This window comes from Calidris pugnax, unplaced genomic scaffold (assembly GCF_001431845.1).
Source record: "Calidris pugnax isolate Ruff unplaced genomic scaffold, ASM143184v1 scaffold141, whole genome shotgun sequence".
Taxonomy (NCBI): domain Eukaryota; kingdom Metazoa; phylum Chordata; class Aves; order Charadriiformes; family Scolopacidae; genus Calidris; species Calidris pugnax.
The window spans coordinates 1,107,090-1,107,897 of NW_015090902.1; the positions used below are offsets into that span (position 1 = coordinate 1,107,090).

Genomic DNA, 808 nt, shown 5'->3' on the forward strand with positions numbered 1-808 from the left:
TTTTTTTTTTTTTTTTTTTTTTTTTTTTTTTTTCTTTTTTCTTCCACCTTTTTCCAGATGAATCTTAACTCTAATACTAATTTCTCCCATCCCCATTTGGGAAACTATGGTAAACTTTATAGCACCAGTGCTGCCAATCACAATATTCACTCCTGGATTTTCCAGAAGGACTAATACGTTATAGGTATGGGTTTGCCCCTTCCTTCCTTTTTTTTTTTAATAGAAAATGCCAAGTGCTGAGCTGGCTATAAGGAGATATTACCTGTCTCTGTCTGAGAAGTAAAAATCCAAGTCGCCTGATTTCTAAGCTATAAAGGTTGGAATTGTCATTTCTTGACTCTCACTGGCTTTACTGCTGATTCTTACAGGCTTTTAAAGGAAGAATAAGCAACGTTCCAACAATCAAAAAATTCCTGCAGCCTGGCAGCCAGAGGAAGCCACCAACAGATGAGAAGTTTGTTGCTGTTGTGAGGAAAATATTCAATATCTAATCCTGAGGCTGCTGAAGATAACACACCTGCAGTGTATCACCGGAGCTGTGCCTTCCAGTTTACCAGAGTGTAATCTACACAGATGTATTCTATAGCTTGGATCGTATAGCCAGTCACACGGTAACTGTTGAAACAGAATATGCTTTTAAATTAGATTAAAAGGCTGATTTGGATGTGTTGAGTCCAGAAAACGGTATTTCATGGAATAATTACGTGAAATAAAATACGATCATACTTTGTGTTTGTTGATTTACAGTACATGCCGGGGAGGATAAAATGTTTCAGCTGTAGTTTTCGGAGTAGTATAGAAAACACCC

At 37.3% G+C, this 808-nt stretch overlaps 1 protein-coding gene across 1 annotated transcript in view; it reads left to right on the forward strand.

Moving 5' to 3' along the window:
* The window catches only part of LOC106892052 (glutathione S-transferase), a 7,128-nt gene extending 6,398 nt beyond the window's left edge, over positions 1–730 (forward strand). Inside the window, exon 6 of the mRNA XM_014948928.1 lies at positions 369–730. Within this exon, the coding sequence (XP_014804414.1) occupies positions 369–491 (123 nt within the window). The 3' untranslated portion in view covers positions 492–730. The remainder of the gene's footprint in view (positions 1–368) is intronic.
* Positions 731–808: the final 78 nt, after the last annotated feature.